Genomic DNA, 26,754 nt, shown 5'->3' with positions numbered 1-26,754 from the left:
GTCCAGGACTCTTGGCCGAGAAATGAATGGGGCTGCGATTAGAGTTTCTGGTTTTGGACGATGGAGCTTGCCAGTGGCCACAGTTCTGCCTTCTCAGATGCTGAAGGAACCAGCTGGCCGACTTCTCTTTTTGGATTTGAAGGAACCGGCTGGCTGACTTCTTCTCTTTTTCTTCTGCTGTCACCTATTGCTTTCTTCAGGATGAGAATCAACTTTTCAAGAATCCTGGGCTTTTATAAGCATTTAATTCTTCCAGTTGTGTTGCTAATTAAAATGATTTCTAGCAATCCATTAAGCCGACTACCTCACAGTGCACAATTTTAGCACCTGGTTGTTCGAACCCTGTTGTTAAATAAGAAGCGATGAAGCTGCATTTCCTTTCTTTTTTTTTTTTTTAACTTTTTTGTTTTTTGAGATGCAGTTTGGCTCTTGACACCCCGGCTGGAGTGCAATGACGTGATCTCCGCTCACTGCAACCTCTGCCTTCCGGATTCAAGCAATTCTCCTGCCTCAGCTTGCTGAGTAGCTGGGATTAGAGGCGTCCACCACAAGTCTGGCTAGTTTTTGTAGTTTTAAATAGAGACGGGTTGGCCAGGTCAGTCTCGAACTCCTGACCTCAGGTGATCCACTCACCTCGGCCTCCCAAGGTGTTGGGATTACAGGCGTGAGCCACTGCACCTGACTGAAGCTGTGTTTTGTTAAAATTTACTCTATTACTTTGCTGTCCGGTGGGGTTACTTTGCATGTATTTATTTCTAACGGAATTAACTGGACACAGGCTTGGTGGACACAGGCTTTCCCTGTGCTTCATCTCGTGGTGGGCACAGTAATCGCATGACTTTCTGTGACTACTGACTACTACTGTGGTGGGCACAGTAATTGCATGACTTTCAGGGTCCGGGACCTTCATGGAGACAGAGACAAAAGCAGACGGGGCTAAGATCGAGGCCACCACACTGAACACCTTGGCAGATGCAAACAGGAAGGGTGAGAGGGAAACGGGGTGAGGCGGACAGGGTCTGGGACCCTGGGCCAGGTGACCTGCCTGAAGCTCCAGGATGCCTGGCTTCATAACGTGGGTTTGGGTCAGGAAATACGCAGTGGACTCCAGCTTCTCCATGGGTTTCAAAGGTTTGTCCGTGTGATTTTCCCCCAGAAGGTGACGTGTATAAAGCACTGACTCCTAGCAAGGAAACCGAAGGGGCGCTGGACGTCAAAGAGGACCACCATGTGCAGCTGGAGGTGCCTGTGGACCAGGTGGGTATCGGGTCTGAGGTCCATGCCGCCTTCACTCCATCCCAACAGCTCCTGCCTGCCTCAGCATCATCCTTAACCCTCTCCCTGCAAATTCTCTCTGGACTCTAGAATGTTCTGTGTTCCTCCTAGTTAGAGACTGCTCATCTCAGATCCTTTGTCAAGCATTTTCCTGTCTTCCCACCGCCCCCACAGCTTCTGCTGGAGAGACGCCTTTTAACACTTCACTGTGTGTGACTGCAAATTTGGCTTCATCATTATTTGATGATTGTGTCTGTCCCCTCACTAAGCTACTAACTCCGTAAGGAAAGCAGCTGGCTGCCTCACTCACCATTGGGCCCTGTACCTTGCAGAATTCCTGGCATGGAGGAGGCCTTGGTAGTTTTTTGTGGAGTGATGACTGAATAATGGAATAAACAGTGTGATCGGACGGCATGATTGTGAAACCTTGAGCCTCTGTTTGCTTATCCACAGATGGGGATGCTGTTTCTGTGCAGGCCTGTGTGTGGCCCGAGTGTGCGACCAGCACTGGCGCATGGAGGACGCTGGGGCACTGTTCCCTCCTCCTGGCCTCAGGGAGGGGTGGGGAGCAGGGTTCTGAGAAGGGGGAGGGGTGGGGAGCAGGGTTCTGAGAAGGGGGAGGGGTGGGGAGCAGGGTTCTGAGAAGGGGTGGGGTCAGGCCAGGGTTCCAGCCCAGCTGTGCACCTGGGTGAGTCTCCAGCACTCGGGCAAATGGCAGTTTGTGCTCAATGATCTCCTAAAATGCACGCGTTGTCTTCACTACCCACCTGAAGGCCAAACATGCGTTCTCTCCTTTCTTGAGTTTTCATTTTTAAGAAATTATAATTTGTCTTCAAACTTTTTTTTATCTTTGGTTATAATAGCAGGTAATATATCCCCCTGGCATCCACCCCTCCCCCACCATTTCCATCAGCAGAGGGAATTTGTAGATGGGCGGGGGTGCATGGCCTGTGTGCCTGCTGCCCGATAAGCTTTCATCCGTAGAGAGCAGTGAACTTTTACGTTAAAGTCTCGTCATTTTACCTCAATGTTAAGGAACAATTTTCTTATAATCTGTGCAAAAAAATGGCACCCAGATGTTAAAACATTAATGTTGAAATTCTGATTCAAGTACTACATTTTTACAAAAGCAAAGTCGTCTTCCAGTGATAAGATTATATTTATTTTCAAAACTACTTTAAGAAGGTGGGCAAATGTGTACAATTGGAAACTCTGCCGGGCCCGGGACACTCACCTGGAATTCCTTTCTTAGGGAAATAGTCTAGAATTTACTCTGAACATGGCCAATTCCATTTTAGTAGAGCAGGCTGCTTCATCCTTCCCCAGGTGGTAAGTAGGCTGTGCAAACCCCAGGTCTTCAGCTGAGGTGCGAGAATCTTGGTTTGACTGAAATCACAAAGGATTGGGTCCATTTCTACTCTCTGAAATTCAGTTATTTTTAGAGAGTCTCAAAGAGTCAGTGCAAAAGGAGAGTATCTTTCCTTGGATTCTCAAATAGCAACTAGGGCAGTGCCCCCTGCACTGCGCCTCCCAGGGATGTGATGCATTTCCCTCCGGAGAAAGATGAGAATAAGTCACCAACCAAAAAGAAACCAAAATAATTGGGACTCATTAGGAGAAGGTCAATCTAAACTTGGGTAATCTGTGAATTGTTTAATTGGAAAAAATCTAAGGAAGCTTTAGGCTTTGGCACTTTTAGCTGTGTAGAGTAACTCAGACGGAGGCCACTTGGGTCCTTGGGGTGTTTGCTTTAATGAATAAATTAAAAGTAGAATTAGCCACTCTATTTGTAAGGATGTTTTGGCTCTAAAGAATGGGAAACTTGAAGAGAAGTGACTTCAACAATCAGGAATATTTCTCAGGCCACGTCACAGAAGGACTTGAGCCTTCTGTGTGGGAGAGGCTCTGGGGTTGGCCCCTCGAGCCTCAGGGTGTGGCTGGGCACCCCATTCTTCCACTGCCTCCCTCCGCACCTTCGCCTTTGGCCTTGGGCTTGTCTCCTCGTGATCTCGAGGTGGCATGTCCGCTGTGGTTGGCACACTGAGACGTGGAGTGCTGGGGAGAGGAGAGAGACTGCACCGTTTAAACAGTGGGGAAAGGCTTTCCCAGGGACCCCTCTGAAAGCTGCCGCGTGTCTATGCCTGTCTTGTCCCTAGCCAGGGAGAGGTGATTGACCTCTGGTGGTTTAGAGGAATCAACCTTTACTTCTTGTGTCTGGAAAGGGGTTCAAGTTCCCCTGAAATGTATGAATAGTATTTGAAAAAAGTTTGAATTTTTGAATTTTTTTTTTTTGAGATGGAGTTTTGCTCTTGTTGCCCAGGGTAGAGTTCAGTGGCACAATGTCAGCTCACTGCAACCTCTGCCTCCCAGTTCAAGTGATTCTCCTGCCTCAGCCTCCCACGAAGCTGGAATTACAGGCATGCGCCACCATGCCCGGGTAATTTTTTGTGTTTAGTAGAGATGGGGTTTCACCATGTTGGTCAGGCTGGTCTCAAACTCCTGACCTCAGGTGATCCACCTGCTTCAGCCTCCCAAAGTGCTGGGATTACAGGCATGAAACACCACGCCTGGCCAAATGTGTTTTTTTGTTTTTTTTGTTTTTTTTTTTTTTTTTTTTTTCGGTGAGAAACAAGGTAGCGAGTGACTGTGAGCTCTGCAGCTGTGACCGTGGGCTAGGCAGCTGTGGCTGTGAGCTAGGCAGCTGTCAGGGTACAGGATAATATTTAATCTGTGCCATCTGCCCCTTCTTCATCATAGAAGGAGAGGTCCGTCCTCCCCTACCCATATCTCCCCTCCTCCCAGATGCTGGACCCTGTCCCGCTCAGAGCCTCTCAGGAACTCTGTGTCATCAACTGCTTAATAATTCTCTCTCTCTCCTTGGTGTCTTCAGCTTCTCCCATGCCCGAGTCCTTCTGGCTGGCATGTGAGCACGCTGAAAGCACTCGTGTTATGAGTAAAAACAACTCTGCCTTGGTCTCAGTCCTCTTTGAGCGTGTCTCTCTCCTTCACGCGTGGAGCTGATCTGCAGGGAGTGGTGTCTCCTCACTTTCTCCATCTTCTCCCCTCTTCTTTATCTCTTCAGGCTTCTGCCCACAGTGGCACAAAACAGCTCTTCCGCCCCATGCCACCAGACCCAACATGTTCCCCAGTTCTCATCGCACAGGACCTTCACCACCCATTGGCACTCCCGGCCACTCTCTTTGCTTGCAATGCTCTCTTCTTTGGCAAGGGAATCTTGTCAAACGAGACTCCTGACTTCCCTTTTCCCTCTGGCCACTCGTTGTCCTTCTGTTAGGCTTCTGGTCATCTCGCTGGCCATCAGATGCTGGCATTCAGCAAGGATGAGGGGTAGGGCATCTTCTCCTCTCACTCTGGACGTCCTCTCTATGTGATATAAAATTCTGTATCACCCCAGCGTCAGTGTCTGTGACCTCCAGGAATATATGCACATCTGCTGAATTAACACCTCCCGTAGATGTCCTAAGACACTGAAGCTCAGCAGAGTGAGAACACAACTCACAGTCTCCTTCCCCTGTCCTCAAACCTTCTTCTCTTCCTGTATCCATGCATGAATGACACCCCCATCCATTCCGTAAGACCAAAGAGAAACTGAAGAGGTATTCCTGAGACTGACCTCTTCACCTCTCCCATATCCAGATCATCTTGGACTCTGTAGTCTTACCTCCTAAATGTGTCAGAATCTCTGCACCCCTCTCTGCCTGTGTTACCATCGCTCTGGTCCTACTTAGCATCCTCTTCTGGTTAGATTGCTGCTGTCACTCCTGCTTTTCAGGCACTGATCCCCAGCAACTCTGAAGCTCAGTGCTTCTTCCTGCAGCAGGGCTGTGCACATGCTACTCCATGCGCCAGGCATGTTTTCCCATCTGTTTTTATATATTAACTTTGTTTCATCTTTCAGATCTTACAGTAACAGTCAATTACCAGAGGATATTTTTGTTGCTCTCCCATGTATGTTAAATACTATTACAGTCTCTTTCTGTTCCATGTACCTCTCCTTGTAGCACCTGTCACGGTTCTTTTGTTTGTGTGACTGTTTAATTAATATGTCTTCCCTATAAGGCTCTCGACTTCTTGAGGGCCTTGTTTGTACTCACAATCACTCGTGTCTTCTGGCATTGTGGTGTTCAGTATGGCAGGTGTCCTCTATATACTTGCTGAATAAATGAATGAATCAATGATTGACATCACCTCGACTATTCTTTAAAATAACATGTTTTTGATTGACATTATGTCGATTATTCTTTAAAATAATAAGTTGTTACAAAGCTTACTTTTTATGTGGTTTGAGCACTCCCTATAGAGTTTTATTCATTGTGACTGCTTTTCTACATAAACTATAGGAAGATAATGCTCATGCAGGCTTGGTCTGAGTTTTCAGAGGGTCTGAGGTCTGGGCTGATGGGGTCGGCCATACTGAAGACACACCTACACGTCTGCCTCACCACGGAACCCTGTTCTTGCACATTCAAGATCAGCTGGCAGGAGCCGTTGGGTCTTTATGGCTCATTACTAATGGCAGTTCTTTTGCTCTGGTCACACAATGAGGATGCACTTCTCTAGCCACTTTGACTCAGGGTGGCCATGCCACCTGCCTTCCCTGATGACATGTGAGTGGTTCCAGGCAGGTGCATGAAGAGCCAGTGTGTGATTTCCCACACTGCATCTTCTCTTCCTTTGCAATCAGGAAGCAGGAGGCGCCGGGGCCTCCATCAGTGGGTTTTCTGAGTGGCTGTGGGGACGGGACGCCCCTGGCCGGCTGCAGTGCAGCACGCATACTTGGTTGGCTTGTTATTGCAGCCTCATCAGCCTGTCCTGACAGCTACAGAAATATAAAGGAAGTTTGTCCCAGAGAGTCTTTTCTTTGGCCACAGAACCACATTCTTCTCCCCAAGAGCAGAGAGAGGCTCCAGGACACAGATTAGGACAGATCCTTGTCTTCTGGCAGTGTGCCATGAAAACTAGGAAATAACCCTGGAGAGTGAGAACCCATTGCTGTATGAGGAGTGAGGTCAGGCGGGCTGTGGAGGGCGTCTGCTGACCAGGGAGCAGAGGGCCCTGGGTGGGGTCCTTACGGTGCCCCAAGAATTACAAAAGCACCTGCTGACCAGAGGCCTCTGGAGCACCCACGCCACTCCTTATAAGAAAGAGGTTTCTCCAGCAATTTTACCAAGCAGGTTGACGTTTTGGTGGTGGAGCCAAACGCAAAAATGCGGAGTGGATGCCATTCTGTATTTGGAGAAACTGCAGTGACTTCCCCAGCTCTACCCGTAGAAGTGGTCTAGAAGGTCACACTATTTCACGTGCTCTCTGATTTTTTAAAGGAGTTCGACATAAGCAGTTGATAAAATGTGGTGTATTTTCTCCCCAGAGACAAGCTGAGATAGTTAAAGAAGATGAAGAGATACATGAGAACACCCCTGATTTTGAGGGCAACAAGGTGAGTTCATTTTATTTTGTGTTTAATGGCCTGGATCTAAGGCACCTAACACGCTGAACAGAGCTTACGTTTGGTGGTGAAAGGATCCGAGATCATGAGTCGGTTCCAAAGTACAAGCCAGCGTGGAATTGGAAGCGAGTGCATTTCCTAGGCAGCTGTGGACATGATCTCGTTTCCTGTGCCAGACAGTTACATGAGTCATTTTAATTGCATGTACACTTGTCCTAATTACTTTCCACTGTACTTCTAGTCACAGACCTAAAACCTTTTTCCCCAGGAAGTTTCAAGATGTACTTTTAGCAGGGAACGTCCAGGGAGGTGAAGGAAGGCAGCAGGTGTGCAGGTGGCTGTGTGGAGTGGACACCTGGGGCACCGACTGGCGTGGTTCGCAGTGTGGTGTCAGTAGCCAGTCCCTCCGGGGAGCACGAGGGTGAGGGTGTGCAGTGCTCGTGTGCAGATGGCGGTGGAAGCCAGCATGGGATGCTTGGCAGTGTGGATTCTCACTCGCTCTTCTTCCTCTTTGGATGTCCTGGAAACTTCCTCCATGCAGGGAGCATGTGCCTGTGGTCCTCTATGAGATTATGCAACTTACTGTCCGCATAAAATACGTGGATCAGGAAAACAGAATTTACTTTAAATGCTCCATTTTTAGCTAAGAAGTAGACTTTGAGGACTTTGTTTTCAGAATTCTGTCTCTGGATCTTTATTTTTGTTTCAAGGTAATCTCTTGTTTTTAAGTTTGGCCACAGTCAGGAAGCTGTGTAAATTGATCATCACACAGGAGGCCGTGTAATGAGCTCCCGGATTCATTAAGTCTGAGAGATGCAATCTGAGTCTATCCTCCAGGGCTGTAAACAGGCGGGGACACTCGCCGCCCTGCCAGGAGTCACTTTTTTTTTTTTTTTTTGCTCTTAAACTTGCCCTGCAGCTTCCTGGCTGCCACCTCGAAGAAAGGGGAAGAGTGACCCCTCGGAAGCTTGTGCGCGGGTGCTGGAGCCACGCAGGTCACCCCCGGTGCTTGACACAGCTTGGAACAGGTGTTTGTTGGAAAGGATATGGGTCCTCAGGAAGTTAGTTCAGGTTTTTTAGAAAACACCAAAGCAGCTTCTGATCTAAAACAGTCAAAGAGGATACACTTGTAAAACAGCTCATTCTTCCTTCCTTATATTCCTGGATAGTTGTGGAAAGGTATCCTGTCTGTATCTGGATGAGTAGGGAAGACTGTTAGATGAAGAGCAAAGACAGTTTTTTATTTCTTTGGCATCCTCTGTCAAGGATAAGGGTGTGTTCTGAGAGCAGGAATGAGAATGCAGATGTTTGTCTCAGCGCATTAGGCTAAGAGGGGCAAACAAGCCACTGGCTTACCTTGCTTACCCTCCAGGAGAGGGTGCTGTTATGCAAATGGCATATTTCAATAGTGATATAACCTAGGCCCTCTGACTGCGGTGAGTTTATGCTCTCTCCTCAATGCCTTGTGCACACTGGTGGTTGAATTTGTCATCTGTGCTTCACTGACTTGTTATGGAAATCTACTCAGGCTGCTGAGGGGATCCATGCATATTAGTGACTTGCTAACAGCCAGTAGCAGATTTAATTTCTTAGAGTGAATCAAAATGTCTTTCTTAATGTAAGCACTATCAATGGCAAACCCAAGCACCTAGACCTTAGGTATCTGGGCCAAGGATCTAAGCTGCTGGGGAAAAAGGTGGTAGGGACAGTCAGAACTTGGCTCTTTTGCCCAAGCACTAATGACGGGAGACAGGACAGGGAGGGCTGGGGAGCACACGAAGGCATCCTGAGCTTCACCCTGCACCAGGCACTGTCCAGCCGTTCCCATATACCTGGGCCCATCTCCACCGCACAGTCGCTCTCTAAGGAAGGCAGAATAAACAAGATTAAAAACAATGAGATGGGGAGTTTAGGTAGCTTGTCGGTGTCACGCAGGAGGTGATGGGGCTTGGATTGGAACCCTGTTTTGAGCGATTTCAAAGGCTGTGTTTTCTTCTTCCAGTGAACCATGTTGGTTATATGTAACTTCCCAGAAGAGGCATTTTCTGTATCAGGCTTCACACCGTGTCCCTCGTAGATACCGCTGCTTGGTTGGCATTACCTGCTGCTTCCAGGGGTGCAGGATGGCTCAAGTGTTTCAGTTCTAACAGCTCTGTCTTTGCTTCTAACATGACTGGAACAAAGCTTTGTTGATGTGAAGTAACCCATGGGGTTGAAGGTAATTGGCCCTAAAATTTGGCCCATGTTTTTGAGGGCTCAAGAAGAGCAAGCATTTTATATGCATTATAATAGCTGTAATAACAATTAAAAAGAAGCAGGACTCAATTAGCCCTTCCTGGCCAATAGGCCACAGTGAGCTAACCCTGCTCTCAATGAACTGTAGTTCACCTGGCATTGCATTTATACGTTCATGTGACAAATTAATCATATGACATTTATTTGATATTGATTATATTAAAATTTTTAGGCATAGGATTGCTGGCTTGACCTCCTCAAAGACCGAGGTTGTGCCCTGTCATCTTACGTGTCATTCAGTGTCTTATATACAGTAGGTGTATAATAAATATCTGTGGATTTGCTTTCAGTTGCCTATGATGAAGTTACTTAAATATGTAATCCTGGAGTAAAATGCTAATTACCTTGCAAAGTTGTAAGAAGACATATTATAAACTTTATTTATAAATATGTATTGTTCAGGCGCAGCGGCTCACGCCTGTAATCCTAGCAATTTGGGCGGCTAAGGCAGGAGAATCGCTTGAGGCCAGGAGTTTGAGACCAGCCTGGGAAACATAGTGAGACCCTGTTTCTACAAAAAATTAGCAAAACAAAAAAAGGTAGCCAGATGCAGTGGTGTGCACCTGCAGTCCCAGGTCCTTGGGAGGCCAAGGTGAGAGGATCGCTTGAGCCCAGGAGGTTGAGGCTGCAGTGAGCTACAATTGTGCCACTCCACTCCAGCCTGGGTGACAGAGAGAGACCCTGTCTAGAAAGAAAAATAACTACTACTCCTAGATATAGAAAATATTTCTGATGTTTGATCACAAAGATGTGTTATTTTTGTGGTAAAATACAGATGATTTTTGTGATAACATATAAAAACACGATTTGCCATTTAACCATTTTCAATGTGCAGTTCAGTGGCATTAATCACGTTCTCCGTGTTGCACAGTCACGGCCACTGTCTAGTTGGACACCTTTTCATCTCCTCACACCGACACACTGTGCCAGCTCCCCGTCCTGCGCTAACTCCCTGTTCCATGCTTTGCCTAGCCCCAACGGTGTTGTCATTTGGAGCACTTAAAACAATCCCAGCCTGAAGGAGCTATTCAGATGCAAGTGTTATGATGGGATCCTCTTCGTGCTGCAGCCCAGGGTGCATGTATTTTACAATTATGTATGTCAATAGCATAGAAGTGGGAGCAATCAAAATCAAAAGCAAAAATAGAACTGTGCTTTTGGATGACACTTCCTCATCCTCAGAATACTTTAAACGTGTTAATTATACACACGACAATTCTGATGATACTGGGCACTGTAATAACATTTTTTCATCCTTAAAAATGGAATGTTATTAACATTAGAACACTGGGATTTTCTCCAGTTCTTTCTTTTTTATTTTTTTTGAGATGGAGTCTTGCTCTGTTGCCCAGGCTGGAGTGCAGTGGCGTGATCTTGGCTCACTGCAAGCTCCGCCTCCTGGGTTCACGCCGTTCTCCTGCCTCAGCCTCACGAGTAGCTGGGACTACAGGCACCCACCACCACGCCTGGCCAATTTTTTTGTATTTTTAGTAAAGACGGGGTTTCATTGTGTTAGCCAGGATGGTCTCGATCTCCTGACCTCATGATCCACCCGCCTTGGCTTCGCAAAGTGCTGGGATTACAGGCGTGAGCCACCTCGCCCAGCCTTCTCCAGTTCTTAGTGCTTGATTTGTTTGGACTCATTGGTTCTAAAACATCTTATGTGCAAGCAGCACTTTTTAATTTATGCTGCCTGCGAAGTTGTAAAGCAATGTGTAACGGTTTTGAAAAGGTTCGATCCCTTTCCGAAGCAATATGGAAAGTATGAATGGCAATGCCAAAAAAATATATCCATGGGCCATGTACACAGCGCTCTCTCCGAGGATGACATGAGCTTCCTATCCTTGAGAGTATCTCCGTGTGGTCTGTAGCCAGCTGTGAGGGATGCTTTAGAGAAGGGTTATGCATAGGAGTGGTCGGGCATCATGGCGCTCAGGTTTTTCTCTGATTCCTTGTTATCAACCTTTTTAATAGTATTTAGGTGTTTCCTACTTTTGAAAAAGCTGTCTAAAAATTTCATGGGTAATTTTGTGTATTCAATGAAGAGAGAGAGAGACAGGAAGAGGGAGCAGGAGATTGACTCTGATTTTGGGGTGATGATTTTCTCTTCCTCCAAGGGCATCCTGTGCACGTTCAGGCCTCTCTGGTGCTGTGCCCGATGCCTGCTGCGCCTCTGCCTTTCCAGCTCTCACCCACTTCCAGGGCTTGCTGCAGAGCCAGCCTCGTCCTTACAGCTCTCTGGATCCTTCTTCTCCAGGGAGCATCTCTTCCTCCGCTAACCTCCACTGGTATTTTGTTTGTCCTTTCGACGCCGTCCAAAGCACAATTTGGCTTTAGTTAGAGCTGTTTGTGTACGTCTACTGCCTCTTCTGAGTGAGTCACATTTTCTGAAGGAAGAGTCTTGACTTAATTCATTTTGGTGTCATTTTAGTGCCTTTCATATCACCTTGCACACAGGAGACTCTGGAAGATATTAGGTGACCAGTGTGCGGCAGTGGAGGCAGCGTGGGGCATCGCAAGGCCTCTGGCCTGAGGCTGGAGTGTGGCCAAGCAGGAGCTGAGCGTGGCCCCAGTAGAGGGGACTAAAGATGAGGGTGGATATTCAGTGAGTCTCAAAAGGCTATGTCAGAAGAAGTAATTATCTCCAAAGCCTTAGTGTTTATCTACATGAAAATCAAACTTTTCTCTTTGGAAAATTTCATAAAGTCAAAAGCTAAACAAAATAAGGAAGAAAGTATTTGCAATACAAATCAAATGTTCTTGATTTACACAAGTCTCATAAATCATTAACACAAAGCCCAGTAAAAAGAAAGGCAAAGAAGACAAACAGGAAATTCACAAAGAGGAATACAGATTTCCAGAAGACATAAGGAAATATGTCCATATCATTCCTACTTAAACCAATGCAGATAATAAAAATGAGTTTTTTTTGTTGTTAAATCAAATTGACGATGTCCAGTGCTTAATAAATCCAGATTAGGGATTTGTTTTACAATATCCCTCCTGCAGGTAATTGAATACTATATTTTTATATTAATATAGATGCAGAAAAGCAGCAATGCTTCTTATTAGGGCTATGTATGAATCAATGCAGCCTTTGGAAAAGAGTTTTTTCTCTTTCTATTAAAATTAAACCTGTACTTTTCTTCAACCATTATTATCATAGCTAGGAATATCTTCTGCACATTTTTAAAACCATTATTATGATAGGAATATCTTATAAATATATTAATTAACAACTATTAATATTTGTTATGTTAACATTCAATAAAGAGAGAGAGGACAGGAAGAGGGAGAGGGAGAAGGACTCTGATTTTGGGGTGATGATTTTCTCTTCCTCCAAGAGCATCCTGTGCACGTTATATTAATATACAAATATTAATATATTACAGTGTATTTATGACTATTAATAGAAACAAATGCAATGCTCATCCACAGGGTTGGTTGATTTAGTGTTTTACCAATAGAATGGGATATAATACAGCTGTGAAAATAATTAGATAGACTCATACAGCTGAAGGATGGGAGCTCCAAGATGTTATATTAAGTAAAAAAAATCAAAGTGCAACAGAGGATACAGGTATGACATGCTGCCTTTTGCATAAGAATGATCAAAAAGACGTACATAAAAACAAAGAGTTTAGAATAGGAAACAAAATGGAAGGAAGTAGGAGGAACAGAGCCGCGAGTCGATAGTGAGGATGAGGCTTGAGGCTTTACACCAAGCTCCTGAATGATGTTTATGAGAAAGAATTTGACCTCCCCGAGAAGTTGAGTAGAGGCGGGGGAGATTAAGGATTTGTTTTACAACATCCTTCTTGCAATAGTTGATTCCTATATTTACTTTTTAATACTAGGATAAAGAAGATGCAAGGCTTTGTGAAGACATTGAAAGAAAGGTTTGTATCAACAACAAATACTGTAGTTTTGCGTTTTCTACTCTGAAGACAGACCTAACAGGAGAATCCACGGATCCCCAAATCTTGTCAGGTGCTTTTTAGGAATGTAACTTTTTTGCGTCTGTCATACACCGTAGCTCTGTTTTCCAGAGTTAGAAAACCAGCTTGGAGGAAAAGAAGCAAATCACGGCCTTTCACATAGGTGGATGGATCCTTGGGAAAGGCAAGTAAGAACCAGGAGTGGAAAGTGCTGTAGGGTGGTGCGTGGCTGGCGTCTGAAGGTGCAGCATTTATGACTGCCTGGAAAACCTGGAAAACATGTGTGAATTGTCTGCCAGCTACACCTGTAGTCACTCACTTAGGTTTTCCAGGCAGTCATAAAAGCTGCACCTTCAGACGCCAGCCATGAAGCTAAGGATGAATGCGCTTGCCTGGCGAGCACAAGGGAGTGGGGGACTCACAGCCCTGGGGAAAGCGGATGTGTAACTGGGCCGGGGACCCCACCTGGCAGCGGAAGGTGCTTCCCTCTAGAAGCGCTGCTTTCCCAGCAGGACTGAGTTCTCATCCTAAGTTGGTAGATGACTAAGTGATGATAGTGGTTTTTGTCTGAGTGTGTCAAGTTTCATTTATTTAGTCTTTAGTTTTCCTAGACTCCTCAGCACTCCGCAAAGGACGTGAGCCCTGAGTGATGACACTTGGGGAGGTCAACCTAACCGAAGCCAGCGTCTGCACACCTCGGGGACTTGAATCGGCTCCGCCTGGCTTTGGCTGCTGCAGTACCTGCCAGATGTGTGGCTTCGGGAACACTCCTTAAAACCTGATTGCCTCAGTTTCCTCCTCTATTCAAAGTTTATCTGTCCACTTGTTTATAACAAAATCAACCTCCAGGAGAGAATATGTGTAAAGTCTGCTTAGCGTTACTACTTTTATTCTTATTATTAGCAATAGCTGACTTGCAAAATATTCCTGACCATATTATGGGGGAGGGGAACACGTGTGAGTTGTGTCCTGCCCATGCACGGAGCCTGTGGTATGGGTGTGTCCCCATCGTGCAGTGAGACTCTCCTGCAGATGTGTCCCCCAGTGCACGGAGCCTTTCATGTGGGTGTGTCCTGCCCGGGCATGGAGCCTTTGGTGTGGGTGTGTCCTGCCCGGGCACGGAGCCTCTCGTGTGGGTGTGTCCTGCCCGGGCACAGAGCCTCTTGTGTGGGTGTGTCCTGCCCGGGCACGGAGCCTTTGGTGTGGGTGTGTCCTGCCCGGGCACGGAGCCTCTCGTGTGGGTGTGTCCTGCCCGGGCACGGAGCCTCTCGTGTGGGTGTGTCCTGCCCGGGCACGGAGCCTCTCGTGTGGGTGTGTCCTGCCCGGGCACGGAGCCTCTCGTGTGGGTGTGTCCTGCCCGGGCACGGAGCCTTTGGTGTGGGTGTGTCCCCCCATTCACAGAGTCTCTCGTGTAGGTGTGTCCCGCCCGAGCCCGGAGCCTCTGGTATGGGTGTGTCCTGCCCATGCAGGGAGCCTCTGGTGCGGGTGTGTTCCGCCCATGTATGGAGCCTCTGTGTGGATGTACAGGCAGCCTTGTGGCTGGAAGACCACTAAATTCCTGTAATAGCTTTCCCACTAACTTGCTAGGTGTCCTTTGTTAAGTAACTTGATTGATTCAATCAACAATCATTTTACATGTTTATAGGTTTGCTTACTTTACTTTTCAAGAATCAATGAGACAATGGTTTGGAAAGTTCCTGAAAAGTATAGCATATCTATGTTGAAAATGTGTTTATATTATTTGTATTTGAGCTAGATAATGAAAGTTTTTGTTCCTCAGCTTGACATTAGACACTTGGTTTTCCCCACTCTTAACTCCCGTGTTAAAATCAGTGTAATCCATTCTGTTATGTGGCGTTCCATCCTCTGGAACTGGCTACAGCCAACCTAACCGCACATGATTGGGAATCAATAATGTGTGTTCATGGCGATGTTCCTGTAAGCATAAATCATATCTGTTTTGAATGCCAAGTAATTCTTTGGAGCATTTATCACTTGTTTGGCATACATGTTACTCTTTTAAAGGGAATATTTTACCAAACACAATGGAATGAAAAGAATGCGAATCTGGCCGCATGCAAACTGTGCGCAGATAGTTTCATTTCTCCGACCCTTGGTTTCCTTATCTGTGAAACAGATAATTTCCAACTTGCGAAGTGAGTGTAAAGATTAGAAGTATTTAAAAGTGCCTTACTCAGTGGTCTGGGGTTAAATGCTATCTACTGTTGTTGTTATTATTCTGTAATTTAATCATGACTCCAATGGAGGTCTAAAGTCTTTGAAAGTAGGAATGAGATTTTACTCATATTTGCACTTTTCTCAGCATCAGGCATGCGTAATGCCTTACAGTAGACTACATATATATATATATTTATTTATTTTTGAAATGGAATCTCTCTCTGTCACCCAGGCTGGAGTGCAGTGGCACTATCTCAGCTCACTGCAAGCTCCGCCTCCCGGGTTCAAGCGATTCTCCTGCCTCAGCCTCCAAAGTAGCTGGGACTACAGGTGCCCACCACTACGCTGGCTAATTTTTAGTATTTTTAGTAGAGACGGGGTTTCACCGTGTTAGCCAGGATGGTCTCGATCTCCTGAGCTCATGATCTGCCCGCCTCGGCCTCCCAAAGTGCTGGGATTACAGGCATGAGCCACCGTGCCCAGCCTATTAATTATATTTTTAAATGAAATTTTCTCCTCTGATACCTCACACTAGTTTAAAACTTAATACTTTGTTAAACTGTAAACAATTTATGTTGGTTGTAGACTTATTAGAAAATGCAGATAAGAAAAAAATTAGAAAGTGAAAACCCTGAATTCCTCTGCTCAGAGTCTGTTCTCACTTTTGTGCATGTTCTTCAGGACTGTTTTCCATTTTAAGTTTCCTTTTTGTGTGGAGTATTAAGAAGGTCAGAACTTGTCAAATAATAGAAAATTCTATTTTAAGAAATACTATGAATCAGTATTGAGGATATTTTCAACATTTTAGGCTTTTTTCTCAGTCTACTTCAGAATGTTGATTTTATTTATTTGAAATCGATTTAAACGTTTTTGAGCAGAGCTGCCATCACTTTAAAAACAGCAACAACAAAGCAACAGGCATCATGGACTTATGAGGAATTTTCCCAGAGCTGTGTTGCAAGTGTGGCTTCCTGGATGTCATCTGCTCTGAGTATTTGATCTCAAATCAGAATTTAAAAAGGAAATTTCAGTTTTTCTTCAGCAACAAATGTTCAATTTGATTTCTCATTGGCTATTTTTTTTGACGCTAATGAGAAATAGATTGAAGAGAAGAAAACTAAACAGACTGAATATTTTATCCACTAATAGATTTTAAAATGTAAACTACAATTTTAAATCATGAATCTAGGTGTTGAACTATTCTGCTTCCATCCTGTATTGGGCACATAGTAACTTTCTGAAATATGACAGCAACAAAGAGCATTCAGAATACACCGGGTGTGCAGTTTGCTGTTTTCATTTTGTGTTTTTGCATCATAGATTGTAATATGAACATCTCGGTCACTTCCGACGGCCAAGCAGCACGACAGGATGCTGTAGTGACAAGTTCCAGGTGCAACGTGTATGAGAAGATAATTGTGACCTTTTTTTCCCCAAAGGCTTCAAAAATCAAGTATAATTTTGATCAACAATAAATGTGCTATTAGTTAAAAAAAAGTACCTAAGATTTTTAGTATTTATAGTCATCGATTTGTGAAATGGTCTATCACCTTTTAAAGGAGTACTTTGTAAGTTTCATGACAGTGTTATGCATGATCATATCAAAGCAAAGTCCTTTTAAATGCATATTGGAGGCAACATTCAAAGCCTGTTAACATCCTTTGTTAAATGTTTTTCTTCCTTTCTTCTGTTTCCCTTCCTTCCTTCTTTTCCTCTCTTCCTTCCCTCCCTTCCTCCCTCCCTGCCTTCCTCCCTTCCTCCCCCCAACCCTCTTTTCTCTCTCTTTCTTTTTCTGAGACAGGGTCTTCCTCTGTCACCTGCAAGCTCTGCTTCCCACGTTCAAAAGATCTCATGCTTCAGCTAACTGAGTAGCTGGGATTACAGGCATGGTACGCGTGCCACCACACACAGCTAACTTTTTTTTTTTTTTCTTCGTAGTTTTAGTAGAGAGGGTTTCACCATGTTGGCCAGGTTGATCTCGAACTCCTGACCTCAAGTGATCCACCCACCTCGGCCTCCCAAAGTGCTGGGATTACAGACGTGAGCCACTCTGCCTGGCCAAATTGTTTTCAATGTGATAGAAAAATAGTGGGTTTTGTCTGCCCTTGAAACATTTATATTTTAGCCTATTGGAGAAACAAGAGTGAAAAACTGCCAAGCACCACACAAAACTCCATGTGGAATCCAGAGACCCTTTTCCTGCCCTGATTTCCAGACTTCCTTTGAACTGAGGACTGGCTCCTATGCTTCTCTTGAAGAAATGGCTTACAGTAAATAGTACCAATTCTCATCATTGCTCAACTTTATACTGTATTTATTTATATTTATGACTTGATCCTTCGTTCTTTTTCTAATGCCATGCCTCTAATTGTTCTGTGAGTCACCTCTTTCAAGAAGCAATTACCCATTCTGGTCATCTCTTAATGCTCTCAGCCTTCAGGAAGCATGCTATTATAATCATGTCATTTCCAAATACTTTGCCTTTTTCCAATTATCCCCCAAGTGATTTTGTGTTTGCATTCAAGTTTTCAACAACTCTCCATTGGATGGTTAATTCTTTTCCTATTAAATGCTCATTTCTTTATGTATGGAGCACATCCTCTGCTTATATGTCTCCTCCCTCCCTGTCCAGGGGTACTCACTGCTCAAAATTTCTTAACTAACTAAGCCTGGGCCTTATAGGATTAAAGAAAGAGAGATTTGATCCTCTTGTAGCTTTTAGGCTTTGATATTTCATGTTGTTGAAAACTAGGAAATTTTTGACTTTGGGTGGAGTCAGAATGACAAGAACATAAGAAAATAGAACACAGTGGGTAACTTTAGAACAGTAGTTATAGAACAGGAGTTATCTATGATCGATTAACGCTATGTGCTGCTGTGTGCTTGTTTTCCTACAACAAAAAGAGAATCATGTCTATTTTGCTTTTTAATCTTCTTGTCTTTATGACTGCACCCCAAATCATAGTGTGCTTAGAAATTCATTGAGGATTGAAATCCACCAGACTGACGAAGGGTCTTGAAGGAGACAGGTCTTCCCAAGGAGTCTCCTCGTGCTTCGGGTGCTCTGCGGAAGCTGAGAAACTGTGCGCCTTCTGCCAGTGTTTACCCAGAATGCCCCAGATGAGATCAGGTGAAAAAAGTGAGTAGTTGATGTGCTATTAGCTATTAGACAAGTGATAAAATAGTGCGGCCTCTTTAAATGATCAAAGTAGTGGTTTGTATCGATTGACATAAACAATATTTAAATGATTTAACATGCTTAAGACATGCTAAGCTCAGAACATCGGCCGTTTTCCATCGCCTGCAGCTACTGATGAAAACACTGTTTCAGCGTCTTACCGAAGTGATGTGCATCCACAAATCCCTAACAGGCATCTCCTTTCCTTGTGTGCTTTCTCAGTCCAGCAGCGGAGGGTTTTCATTTAATTAACATTGCCAGAAATGCCAATAAAATCAGGATCCAGCCTTGTCTCTGACTCAGGATTTTTGTGACAAAATGAAAATGGCATTGATTCATTAATTGATTTTTAAAATGCATTGCCTGCCCAGTATCTTTACTGTTTTTTCTCTTTATTATGTTGATACCACTCCATCACCACAGCTAAGTCTTTTATTGCTTCTTTAAGAGACAAGGTCAATAGTGATCAACATTGGAGTCTCAAAAATGAAGTGTAAGGTCATCAGTAATACTCAGTGGGGTTGTGGTGAAATATTAAGCAATGAAACTTTTAGAAAATTATGTGGTTCTAGGCCGGGCGCGGTGGCTCACGCCCATAATCCCAGCACTTTGGGAGGCCCAGGCGAGTGGATCACGAGGTAAGGAGATCGAGACCATCCTGGCTAACACTGTGAAACTCCGTCTCTACTAAAAATATAAAAAAAAATGAGACAGGCGTGGTGATGGGTGCCTGTAGTTCCAGCTACTCAGGAGGCTGAGGCAGGAGAATGGCATGAACCCAGGAGGCGGAGCTTGCAGTGAGCCGAGATCGCACCACTGCACTCCAGCCTGGGTGACAGAGCGAGACTCCATCTCAAAAAAAAAAAAAAATTATGTCGTTCTAGAAGTAGAAAACTTGGATCCCTCTATCCCTCTCTACATAGGAGATTCATTTGGACTCAAATAATAGAAGAAAGATTTTCACTTAAAAACAGAAAAGATGCTCTGGGCAATGCTGTTCATTAATAAAACACAAGGTATTGCATTGGCGTTTTGTAAGGGACAGTCATGGATGAACCAGTCTGCCTTTTCATATAGTGGGCTCCATGGAAACACTTTCGTTGTATTCATGACAATTTTAGAAATCACAACTTGGGTCCTGAAGAAAGAAATGAAATGGTTCCAGTCTAGCCTGGAGAGGGAGCAAGCGAACAAAGACCAGCGGATGCAGGTCAGTTTTCGCCACCTTGCCTTCCATCTCGGAAGCTTCCCTACTTTCTTCCTGGTTGCTCGGCTGAGGACTCAAATTCTCATCCTCTTTCCCTCTCCCCAGTGGGCTTGGATTTGCTTCCCAGCTCTCCTGGGGGCCTCTCCAGCACTGTGGTGTTTGCAGTGGCCTGGGCGTCATGCCAAGGCTGGGCCAGCGCCCTTCCTCCCCTCCCACTGGCAGAATGTCTTCCCCTCCAAGCTGCCCTCTGGACAGACTGCGGGATCCAGGCAGTGCTCTCATGACACACCGCCTCAGGGCATTCTCTGCCCCTCTGATATGTTCTAACTTATTTTTGACCTTGACAGTGAAAAGGAAAGGAGATGAGATGAAGTGGGTGTTCAGGAAGCACCCAATTCCTCATAGCCTTTGTTTGGTCATTCATTTATTAGTTCATTTTTTAAAAAATTCACCAGTTATCCACAATATTATCTGTTAAAGAAAATTGTTTTTAAGCAGATAGACAAAATTCTTACTTTGGGACATCTGCTATGACCTAGACAAAGAACAGCGATGGGATTTTGCTGTGAGCAAACTCTTAATTAAAAGTGTCAGTGTAGGTATCTCCCATGGGGTGAGAGGACATTAAAGTAGTTCCTAGAACTTGATGCCTGCCTTGTAATGCCTAAGCAGCAGGAATAGGCCCTGAAGAAAACAGAAGCAGTCCCTGCTAGTTCAGCTGGATGGTCTCCTCTGAGCTGTGCATCCAGTCCCTGGCGTCTGGAGCTTCAGATTCCATTTCTTTTCTCCACGAGTGGCCCCTTGTCCCACTTCTGTTGGCCTCAGGTTGGTGGGTGTTTATTAAAATATGGCCACATAATGCACAAGCTATTGTAGTCACAAAAAGAAAGCATGTTATTGTATTTACTTGGTTTTCCCCATGAGTTACAGAGATGCTATCTGTAACTTTTAAAATATATGAATTATTTCAAATTATAATTGTACATATAGTCAATTTATGATGTTTCTGCAAGGTACCAAACAAGCTGGAGTTTAGGTTATGGTAACTTAGACATGGTTGTAAATATAAATTTTGGACACAAAAAGTAACATTTCAAATTTTCATTTCTGGGAAGGCTTAAAGAGAAATCCTTATTGGCTGCCTACACCACACTCTGTGAAGGTACTTTTAGGGGAATTTATTACTTGGTCACCCTAAATTGACAGCCATATTTTGGAGAAAAATGTGTCTTCTCCGATGAGTAATTTAAGGAAAGAAAATCAAACGTGAAGAGGAAAGGGGCTTGAAAGTCCACAGGCACTTTGAATTCACAAATGAGATTGTTCAGGGGCCTTTTTTCTTCATATCTTCAGGGAACCTGGCAGCTTTCCCCAAGAGAAAGCCAGTGTGAGAAGCAGCTGGGATTTGTGATTCTGAACTGAGATTCACTGTTCAGATTGCGTGGAGATTCCATCCATAAGGCCATATAATTTCCGTTCATGGCAAGGCATTTGTTTCTTGTTTGTTCATCTTCAGGATTTGTCTTCATTGATCTTTGAAGGAGGGGCATCCATGGCGTTGCAACAAAGAGTTCCATAAATACAAACTCACATTTTCTGCTTGTAAATAGAATAAGCAGAAAAAGACAGGCCTTAAAAAAAGTTGTAGAATACCCAAACACAAATTTACACCTTGACTTACACTTAAGAATACATTTCACAAATTGGTAAATATTGTAGGCACAGATTGCATGTGAACTTAACAAGCCGTCTGCATAGTTGGGATGGGCGAAAATGCTCCTAAACGTCCTTCGGTGCCGCCTTCTGCACCTGAAGCCTGTGCAGCGTTCTTGCCACATGACCTTGTCACTGCTGTCCAAATATGTGTCACATACTCCGTGCACCTGCAGCTGACAAATGCGCCTGTGCCAGAGGGGCTGGCTCCCGTCCCGCCGTCCGTCAGCAGAACGGACTGAGTCTGTGGGATCTTACAATTCTGAGCCAGAAACACCACTGGAAATTCTTCCTCTCCAGTGCTTTTGTATGAGTGGAGGGGAAATGGAAGCATCTCTTTGCTAATATCAATACTATAATTTAAAAATATTCAGTCATTTCTCTCTTACAATAGAAATGCTTTAAATGAATTCCAAATAGCAGGCATCCAGTGCCTAACAGGCATGCCACACTCTGTGCCGAGTTCAGACACAGTGAGACGCAGCAAGGTGTAGACCAGGTCACTGCATCTAGACTGCTGCTCTCCTCAGAGACAAGAGGCTGGGCAGAAAGGTGGTGGATGTGGGGGTAGAGGCCAGGTCATGGGCAAGGGGGCTTGAAGCATATTTTTAGTGTAATCTTTCTATTTTTGCTTGTGATATATAAAAATCTCATGTAAACATATACTTGAAAAAGAGAGGAATATTTTCATAGACTTTGTTGATAATTGTGGATATTATTTGGTACCACACCAAAACTTGACAAGTGATAGTTTCTTAAAGGTTAGTTACAATGTGGAATCAGAACCCATATCAATGAACTTTTTATTCCCTGTTACATTAAAATCTATTATTATAGTCTGTACTTTGAATGCATTTTTACCCATGTAGTATTTTGCAACATGATGCTTTGGTCATTTGGAAAATATTGGTTCATTGAGTTATGCAAATGTTCAATGAGTTATGCAAATGTATGACACATTTAATTATACAATATTAAAAAAATCACATGCATTAATATTTTCATCAACATCTTTAGAAAAGACTTTTAGTATTGGGACACTGTCAAACACACATGCATGTTTTGAAAATTTGAAGTTTTTTGAATGCTCAAATTTGATTGCTCAACCCAAATACTCTCAGTTAGTTGCTTTTGTAAACATAACAGCCTCATTCTGAGAAAATGCCTGCCAACCACCCAAGAATTAGTAACTATAGTTTGTAGGTTACTTGTTCTTTCAAGTGAAGTAGTTCCATGAAACAAGTGTCTAGTTCAGCTTGCAATGTGCACAATCACATAAGTGCTTTTTCTTGAGATAATTGTTGGCTTCAATGCATACCAGAAGTGCTTCATGAGTTCTTCTCATTTCCTTACACGGGATATTACAAAGGTCATGTGCTCAAGGTCAGTGTTGAATAACATTCATAATTTTCATTCCTTCATGAAGGACATTTGAGGTGACATTGGCATTTTCTCAAACGCTGCAAGTGTGTTGAAGTGAGTGATTTGGTGGCAGTGAGTACGGCTGGGAGCAGGGGCTTTGATTAGTCCTCAGGCGCCCATAGCTTTACCTGCCATTGTTTTTGTAGCATCAATGCAAATGCCACACAGGGAAAAAGGCAAATGACTCTTAGTACTATCAAGAGCATAGTTTCGACCTCACTGATCCCTGGAAGGTTCTACAGAACCCCAGGAATGCATGACCACCTTTTGGGAAGTTGTGCATGAGATGAGGATAGTGGTGATAGCATTTACGTTCACAGAACAAAAACAGTTCACTTTCAGCAACGGTCTTGCATCCCAATAGGACTCATTGAAGGAGGAGTTCCTCAAGCTCCTGCTGATATCCTAGAGTACCAGGTTGTGGACAGAGGTATTGCAGAGCAGGGCGAGAGCAGGTCTGTGCTGCTCCTTGGCTGTGTGACCTAAGTACATAACCTGTCCCAGGCCATGGCTTTCTCAATCTTCTGCAAGGGTGACAGCACCCTGAAGGGCTACTGGGAGGGGTGCATAAGATGAATCCGTGGTGAGTGCCGGGCACAAAGGAGAACTCAGTCATCATTAACTGTTGTCATTGTTTGAGAAATGACAAGAGAAAATATTAGAAGTCGAGCATAGTTCTTAATGTTTATGAATCAGAAATTAAGAAGAAAAACATCTCTAAAACTGTGACACAACAGTAGAAAAATGACAGCTGTATTTATATGTTTAGGACAAAAGGGATCAAATCCCTGTGGAAAGCTGTGTCCACTTAGCCTCAGAGTCTTGGCCTGGGTGCCTCCTGGCCCGGAGCCCAGCACACAGCCGGAGCTTGCGGGCTCCCTGTTAACTGCTCCTTGGCTTCTGCAGTGGGAGCTCACGACTCCTCTGAGGCGGAGCTGCCTCCCTTTGCCTGACCCAGCTCTGCTCAGTGCGTCTCCTTTTCTCATCACGGTTCTCCAGATATCCGTGCCTCCCTCAGGACTCCCGGGCGCCCAGCCCTGGGCTGACGGGACACTACTGGGTGTAGCCCACTTTGAGGTCCAGCTGTCCTTGTCAACCCTTCCTGGAAGGGGAGGCAGGAACTCTTGGGCTTCAGCTGAGCTTTTCCTACCTCAGTGTCCCCCCAACGTCATGTTCCTAAGTTCTTGATGGAAATGCTATGTGAGATCAACTCAGAAGAACTCCCCAGGAAAGATGTCATTTGTTTTTCCTGTGTGGAGATGAAGTGAGTGTGGTTTGTCCTTCATGGAAAGTCATGTTTAGTCCTCAAGCCCTTGATGCTGTTCAAGACACTTCGGTTGCATAGTTTGAATGCGATGATGTAGCCTGGATCTTAATCTGTGTGTTCTAGGATGGCCCTTTCCCACTCTTTCCAAATAAACTGCTGCCATGCCATCCCTTTCATCTCTCTTTAACCAATCCCAGTGTTGCTAGAAGTAAATAAAGGTTGTCCTTCAATGCCTGCTGGCAGTTTTTCTGAACTCTGGGGTGAAAGTCAGATACTGCACCTTTAAATGCAAACAGCGTAGGTTGGACTGTTTCAGCCTTGGAAGGACGTTGACACGGCCTCTTGCTGAGCGTTCCAGGTGTGGTTAACCTTTAAGTTAGATGGCTTCTTTGAGCCCCAGAGGTAAACAAGTTCCCCTTCGTTTTGCCCATTTAGGTTGCCATAGCAGAATACCATAGAGTCGGAGGCTTATAAACCACAGAAATGTATTCCCTCCAGTTTGGGAGGCTGGGAAGTCCGGGGTCAGGGTGCTGGCAGGCTCTGTCTGGGGAGGGCTTGTTTCCTGGCTAATAGATGATGGCTTCTTCCTGTGTCCTTATGTGGTGGAAGGGGCAAACCGGCTCTCTGGAGTCTCTTCTAGAAGGGACTGAGCCCACCTCCATGATCTGATCACCTTCCAAAGATCCAGCCTCCTAATATCATCACTTGAGGGGTTAAGATTTCAACACATACATTTTGGGGGAGCACGGACTGTTAGACCCTTCTTTCCTAAATGACCCATCTCCATTTTCCTCTCAAATGTCTTCGTTCCTCAACTCTCAAGGGTCCCTGGGCCTGTGTCTACGCTGCCTTGTTAGTGTCATGAGTCTTCCCTTCTCTCTTGGGACTTTGGTTCTACTCACCGGAAAGCAGAGGTGTCATCCACTTTGAAAAGCTGTTCCTGGCCTTTCCAGCATATGTACCTACCACCTTGTACCCCCGCCTATATTCATGTATTGACCTAAAGTAGTTACTGTCATTTGATTTGTGACTAGTTCCATGTGAAGATTTCTTTCAGTTGCTTTTCCATGCCAATAATTGATATATAATAATTTTACTTTCTTCCTATTTTCTCATCAGCCCCTTGAGATGTGGCTCTACTCCCGATATCTCGTGTTGCCTTTCTTTCTCATAACCTTTCACCTTTAATGGTTGAATTCAGTGATGATTTCATTACTTACTCTATCCTTGTAACCTCTGGGTTTTTTTATTTGTTTGTTTTTGTACACTGCTTGTCCATCTGTTGGACTCAAACTCCTCCATTCCTCAGCGTGACAGACCCTTGTTCACATCTCAGTGCTGGCTTCTCCATCTTGGCTCCAGTCCTAAGCACAGACCTCACGTCCTGTCTTCGTGGGTTCTCCTCACAGCTTCACTTTGTAGGTGGGTTTACCCTGAAGACTCTGAACATAATCTCAGTTGTCTTGTCTGTCCCACTTCTGTTTCCAAATGCTATTTCAGTCCGTCTTCATTGAAACCTCTGCTGCCTTTGATTTTTGCAGAGCTTCTACAGCATGCAGTCTGACCTTAGGACTTTATGTGCCTCTGCATTTCCATTTCAAGATGCTGCTTCATCTCAAGTCCAGTGTCTAAGCCAGCAGACACCATCGTACTCTTCTCCATAAATCACTTCCTTGTTTTCTCAGCTGCTCAAGCCCTGGAGGCCTGAGCCTGATATTCAGTGCCTCCCGTCACTGCACACCTGTTTCCAGCCAGCCATTCCGCAGGTTCCTTCTTCCAGTGCACCACATCCTCCCTCTCCCTTCTCATGGCCTCAGCACTGGCTGGTGCAGGTCAGCCCCGGCTTCACGCTCTTCTGACTCCATGTACCCTTGCATGCAGGTGACTCTTCCATGATTGCCTCTTTAATTGTGTCACTGCTCTGTTTGAAACCTTTATTGTCCCCACCTAAGTCTGATCTCCTCTGTGAAACTATCCGGACCACTCCAAACTTTGGTAGCTTCTGAAATCCTGAAAAACTTAGTCTGTATTAACATAATTGGAGGTATGTGTTTAAAATTTATTCATTATTCCCTCAGTATGGCTGCAAGTTCTCTGAGTGCAGAGACCACACCTTGTATTTCCCTGGTAGCCGGTGATGCTGACCTGCAGAGCCCTGGTCATAGGGTAGGTGCTCAAAAGGTAATTGGTGATTGGCTGATAGTTGACATTTGCAGGAAATTTAAAACGAGGATCTGGATCTCTTTAGTTTTCAGCCTCTACAGTGGAAATTTTCCTCTATTTTTAGAAAAGAGGTCTATTTTCCTTTGTTCTTCCTTTGTGCCTAATGTGTTGAAGAACTATCTTCTATTCCACCTCATGCCTTGCCCATTATTTCATTTCCTGCTTTTAATTTCCTGGTTTCTGATTCTGAAGAGCTCCACTTTAAAGATGCCAGTCAATTCATAAAGGAAGGACCTAGTAGTCCTCCTTCTCAAATGTTTTTTAGAAACATTTTCTTGTCATGCTTATGCTTGATTTTTCTAGTTATTACATTATCATCAATATTTACTGAAATCTTATCATCTTACCAATAAATAATTTTGATAATCAAAAGTGCTTACTTTGATTTAAAAAGATCTCATTTCCTTTATACTATAGAAAAGGAAATGAATTCTCTGTTGAATGCATGCATGATGTATAAGGAAGAGTGATTAGTTGTTATAACAGACATGGTCTTCACATAATTTCAGAGTACTTCCACCTGTGCTGCGCTAGTAACAAAGGAAGTCTTTACAGTGAACATTTTACTGTGACCAGCTCTTACCCCCATTC

The 26,754-nt window shown here is 44.5% G+C and overlaps 2 protein-coding genes across 14 annotated transcripts in view; one reads left to right on the top strand and one right to left on the bottom strand.

Moving 5' to 3' along the window:
* The window catches only part of ADI1 (acireductone dioxygenase 1), an 847,802-nt gene that overhangs the window by 291,847 nt on the left and 529,201 nt on the right, over positions 1–26,754 (bottom strand). The window lies entirely within an intron of this gene.
* Positions 1–26,754, top strand: part of DCDC2C (doublecortin domain containing 2C) — a 135,929-nt gene that overhangs the window by 71,347 nt on the left and 37,828 nt on the right. Inside the window, exons 8-12 of one of the 3 annotated variants that reach the window (XM_050754058.1) lie at positions 1,157–1,257; positions 6,665–6,733; positions 12,895–12,936; positions 16,474–18,292; positions 19,453–19,586. In XM_050754058.1, coding sequence (XP_050610015.1) covers positions 1,157–1,257; positions 6,665–6,733; positions 12,895–12,936; positions 16,474–16,485 — 224 coding nt within the window. In that variant the 3' untranslated portion in view covers positions 16,486–18,292; positions 19,453–19,586. Of the gene's footprint in view, positions 1–1,156; positions 1,258–6,664; positions 6,734–12,894; positions 14,124–16,473; positions 18,293–19,452; positions 19,587–26,754 lie in introns of those variants that run through there. The other 2 variants (XM_050754059.1, XM_050754057.1) reach the window with 2 other exon arrangements.

The sequence above is a fragment of the Macaca thibetana genome, chromosome 13, assembly GCF_024542745.1.
Source record: "Macaca thibetana thibetana isolate TM-01 chromosome 13, ASM2454274v1, whole genome shotgun sequence".
Lineage (NCBI taxonomy): Eukaryota > Metazoa > Chordata > Mammalia > Primates > Cercopithecidae > Macaca > Macaca thibetana.
The sequence above is the reverse complement of the archived record's forward strand: the minus strand, read 5'-3'. Positions and strand labels throughout refer to the sequence as shown.